The 5,393-nt window shown below is 46.6% G+C and overlaps 1 protein-coding gene across 1 annotated transcript in view; it reads left to right on the forward strand.

The window, feature by feature from the left end:
• The window catches only part of LOC144944633 (uncharacterized), a 10,884-nt gene extending 6,937 nt beyond the window's left edge, over positions 1-3,947 (forward strand). Inside the window, exon 7 of the mRNA XM_078872980.1 lies at positions 3,712-3,947. Within this exon, the coding sequence (XP_078729106.1) occupies positions 3,712-3,903 (192 nt within the window). The 3' untranslated portion in view covers positions 3,904-3,947. The remainder of the gene's footprint in view (positions 1-3,711) is intronic.
• The last annotated feature ends 1,446 nt before the right edge of the window (positions 3,948-5,393 follow it).

The raw sequence follows: 5,393 nt of genomic DNA on the forward strand, positions 1-5,393 counted from the left end.
AAGACCCTGCGGGGTATATGGAGGTGCGGGGCTATCCCAAAAATATTTTACACGTGTGACATGTCATAACTCCTTACATTTTTTCATGGTAGGGACTATCCCACTATGCAAACACTTACCTTTGTCTAAAAACACTGCTGAATAAACCACTCACACTAAAATTGCACATGTTATCACGTTTTTAAATGATTCAGATTGTTTGTACAATGAAAACGACAATGTTTTGAAGTGGGCGCACTTTGTTTACCGGAGAGGTGGGGGGGAGAGAGAGGTGTCATCGTAGTGCCCGCTATTGTCTACCAGTGCTAAAAACTACTTACTTATCTCTAGATTTGAAGCTTTTCGTGACTGCAAGGAATCATATTCTTAGGTTTTTTTCGGTAAAAAGGTCACGTAGGTAAAAACATCAATGCAGCTTAATTCGGCTGTGACGGTCCCCACCTGATGACGGAGACTTGTGTTGCCTCCGAAACGTCGTGATTTTTTTGTTTTATTTTTATTTTCATTAATTTTGATGTTTTTACCTACGTGACTTTACCGAAAAAAACCTAAGAATATACTTACTTATCTACCAGTTATGTGTTTACTTATTCATTGGATATTTACTTTTGTTACATATTTACTGTTTTTAAGTTCACTCGTTTTCCGGTTAGTTTGTTTTCTTTGTGCACGTTATGATTTGAAATGTTAACAATTGATAGTGGAATGTATTACAAATGTAAAACTTTGTATTAATATGATGGAATTAAGCTGCGGTAACAACGTTAAAGATATTAATGCATGCGGGGTATATGGAGGGTGCGGACTATCTGAAAATTTGTTTTACACAAAAACGCTATTTTTTGCGGGGTATATGCGTCTGCGGGGTTATATGCGTCTGCGGGTTATATGCGTATGCGGGAAAATACGGTAAATTGTTTTGGGACATGTCTAGATGAAAGTGGGAGGAAGAAAGATGATGTGGGAAGAATCGGCGAAGGAGAAAAACGTCAGAGCGAGGGTGGTCGTGCGAGATTGTCCAGGAGAAAAGCTGCGGGCCTTGGCCAGCAAATGGCGGTTCTAGCTCCACAAAACAAAACCTGTGAGAAACAGCCCCGAAGATGGGACATTTCTGCTCCTCTCCGACAGCTCCTCAAGCCAGGACACCGTCTTGAAAACCGATCGAGTTTGGCGTGGACTCGGCCTCAGTAGAAATGGCCCGCGTCGGTGGAAGTGAAGCGTTGCTCAGTGGACACCAAAGCCGTCGATTCCTCCGCTCGACGAACCGAATCAGTTGGGGAAAAACAGCAGCGGTGCAGCCGACACGAGCACGCTCAACACCTCGCTGGAGGTAAAATGTGACTTCTCTGTCTAGCGAGCAGGAGGGGACTGATGACCATCTCCTACGAAGACTTTATCATTAGCTGCCAACAATCTGAAGAACGGGAGTGGGGAATGCACCCGATGTGGAATCTGCTGGTCTTTGTTCATTGTTTGGGGTGAGGGTTCCGGTGCCAAGTCGAGCGCTGTTGCTGGTGAGGCCATGCCGGATGTACGGACACCATCCCCCGCCCACACAAGGTGCAATCGCCCACACTGGTCACGGTGAGCGTGGAGGTTCACTCCTCTCCCGAGCACGAGGCACTCGCCACCCCTAGGGAAAGCCCAGCAAAGCAGAAGAGGGTAGCAAATATATTCAACTTGAGCAAGAAGAAAGAAGCAGCCCAGCACAGATCTGGTGAGCAGGCCCCACGGCTTCGGGAAAGAAGCGATCTGTCTAGGAGACAAAGTAAAGCTCTCAAAGGTAATGTCACGGCATCGGGGACACAAACGTTTTCCAAAAAAACTTGCAGATGATCCGGAATCGAAATGTGTTTGCATCTCCTGCCCCCGACTGGAGCAACCGCACATGGACGCGGTGATGCAGGAATGCCGACACTCAAACGTCGCGGTTACTGGTGGACGACGAGCTGCTGGAGTTGGGATGCCAAATGGGCTTTCCAGTCGTGCCGGCCTGCAGCAAGGCCGAGCGGCGCGAGTTTTATGGCAGCATTTACCAAAACCCAGGAGCAACACGCTCAAGAAGCTGTGGCACCCAGCACAAGAGTTGCCACGTCGCTGAGAGAGAGACTGCAGGATGAGCAGGTTTTCCCCGGCAAGCGATGGTGATGCGGAGAGTGGACATCCATCGAAGTGCGTGGCTGAAGCTGGACGGAGGTTGACAAAGCGAAGGCGGAGAGGTGGCGGCCAGATCCCCCGAGTCCGAAGAGGAGGCAACTTTGCCCGCTAAGCAGGACAAGGCATCAAAAACCGGCAACAAACACTGGGAGAAAAATAGTGCTGTCACCCACGCAGCAGGGAGGAGCTATCGGGCCGAGGTGCTCGCGAGAAGGGGAAAGAAAAGGCCCAGAGAGCAGTGTCAGCTAGTGGAGATGCCGTAAAAAGTGGATGAGCAGGAAGTAGAGACATTCGACAAGTCAAGTGCGGTGATCATGGGGGACGTAAACCCAGGAAACGGAAATGAGGACTTTAGCAAGTGTTTCAGGGCGCAGATGTAAAGAAACGGCAGAGTTTACCCCACACGGGACCCAGGCCGGTCAGTCACACGGAGCGAAGCTGAAACCAGAGATGCCGACGTGAACAAGAAAACCCCGCAGATTCGGCGGAACTGCCAGCCAAGTCGCCGGTGATTCGTCCCGAGGAGGGAAATGTCGCGCACGCTTTGCCGGCGAGTGCTGGTGAGGAAAGCGAAAGGGACGCTCTGCAGTCGGGGTGAAGACGCAGCTTCGCCAAAAATGCTTCGGAAGAGCCCAGGGGCAGGCGGCTGAACTTTGATGGTGAAGCCGGGTGAGGGTGGGAACAGGACGGAGAGATGCTTCTGCATTGGGTGTCTATCGCTCCGAGCTGCTGTCTGCCTACGGCCCCTTTAGGTAAGCGGTATAATCCCCATTTAATTTTTGGATTATGTCGATAAAGCGCTCGGATACAAAATTATCCAATCAAGGATTTGCTTGCTCTTTATCTTACATGTGTGGTTACCGAAGTGGCCACAATCGCTCTCTCTACATAATAATATTAAACATTGACAACTTTCAAACAAGTCATTCTTTGCCCTTCCCCAACGGTATGACGAAACTGTCTCGATTTTCTCATAAAGAATGCTATTTATCTCGTTGTGACCATTCCCTCTGCATGTGTTTATTGTTTGTTTCTTTATTGACGATCCCTGGCATCTGACTCACACAGGTTTAAAGCTGACGAGGGTTATATCTGAAAAACGTGGAGATTGGCTCCTCCGATGAAGAACTGTTCACCCCCTGCAGCTCTAAGGTCTGTTTTCTTTCAGCTAAAAAATCTAGCATTCGCCAACATACATCATGCCCAGTGCTGTTGATGTTATCACACCTCGCCATCTCTTCCATCTGCTACATCATCCAGCTGTTGCGCATTCAAACACACTCCCCTCCAATATGTGCTCATAAGTCTCCCACTATCGGGCTTTAGCTCTCTTGGGTCCTTAACCTTGGGGTGCTACTCCAATGTTTGACTTAGTAACTTGCCCTCCTCCCTCCTGTGCGAGTGTCCCCACCCATCACAAACCTCCTCTTCCTGTATGTATCTAAAGCATTTTTCTTGCAACATATTCAGAATTGTTTTATTGCCCCACTCTGCTATCCCCCAACATTGCTTCTGTTTGTGTGATGCCATTCCGCTGCTACAAGCTGATGAAGAAAATCTAAGAAGCAAATCGACAAAGTTGGAGAGAAGGAGGAGGAGGAAAAAGAAGCCGGAGGCACAGGCAAACACTTTGCGGCGCTCGTGCAGGCAGAAGGTGCTTGGGTGATTGCTCTTTGGGAGAGTGACGGGCTTTCGCTCGCATCCCTTGCTCCTATACCAGGAGCTTCCACAATGCAAATTGTCTAACTCACAGGAACATTCATCCAACTTCATTGCCAGCTGCCAGATGACAACTGACAGAAAAGAGAGAGAAATAAAGAAAAAAACATTTGATTGGTATCCACCTTGTGCTCGGTCTGTTCCTAATTGGTGTTTTTTTTTTCTAACCGGCTGCCGTGTAGTATTCAAATATACTCCAAACTTTACCCATCGCGGCTTTTCCCCCATCATGGATTTGACCATTCGAGCCAAATTTATGGAGGTACAGTAATCCCTCGCCACTTCGCGGTTCAAGTTTCGCGGCCTCAGTGCATCGCGGATTTTTAGAACTGATTTAAAGGCCTCATTATACCTGTGCAGTAACACCATCATCATCATCATTTATCATCACATTCATCGAACTGCACAGGTCTGTCATCGTCGTCATTGTCATCGTCATTGTCATCGTCGTCGTCGTCATTACTGGAGTCAAGTCTCAAGATACTACTGTCATTGGTGAGTGTAGAACACCATAATACGTATCGTATGAGAGAGAGAGAGAGAGTGAATGTATAATATTAAGGTTTTATAATTAAATAGATTTAAGTAAAATATATATATATAAAGTATAAATATACATATTTTAAACATTCTGGTACCCACACACATATACGGAAATTCCTAGGGGGCCAATCCTACTTCGCGGATTTTCACCTATCGCGAGGGGTTCCGGTCCCCATTAACCGCGATAAACGAGGGATCACTGTATACTTTGCTGATCGCTCCTCTGTGGCTCGACCATTCGCAGTTGACCGTTGGATTTCCATACAGTGTGCATCATAAAGAAGTACTGTACTTTAACTGTACTGCTCGCAATGATGCTGCAGAATATTACAGAATCAGAATATTTATACTGGAGAAATTTGGTGAGCTATGAAGCTATTTTTCACAGATGTCTAGTAGGGGCGGGTAAGAACGTTACAACAACAAACAATACAAAAAAGTGCAAAGTATATGAAAGGTAAACAAATCACTAAAAATATATATAAATAAAACTAAAAACATCTTACCAGGTAAAGCCCACTGAAGTATTAACTTACTTTTGAGAATCAACCAGGCCACAAAATGATAGCTCAACAAAGTGGCCCATCAGATGGAAATTTATCGCAGCTAAATAATCTAAATAATCTCAATGCATGTTTCTAAATGTGGAGGGAAAAACCGGAGGACCCAGAGAAAAAATACACGCGACCACTGGGAGAGATGCAAAGTCCAAATATACAGGCGTCGGGGTCGGGATTGAAGCCACGACCTCCTGTATACCAGGCGAGGTAGTTTACATTTTACTACCCCTGTACAAAGCGCTGCAAGACTACGGAAAAGACCTGACGGCAGATGGGAGAGCCAACATGTGGGATCGTGTATTGATTCAACTCTTCATGGTGATTGTGTATTGAATCGTACAGTCTGTATTGATGCTGTTGCAAACATGTATCCGTGGACAGAGCTCGCCTTTGGTAGTGGAAGATGAAAAGAGG

This window comes from Lampetra fluviatilis, chromosome 35, assembly GCF_964198595.1.
Source record: "Lampetra fluviatilis chromosome 35, kcLamFluv1.1, whole genome shotgun sequence".
NCBI classification, from domain to species: Eukaryota; Metazoa; Chordata; class Hyperoartia; order Petromyzontiformes; family Petromyzontidae; genus Lampetra; species Lampetra fluviatilis.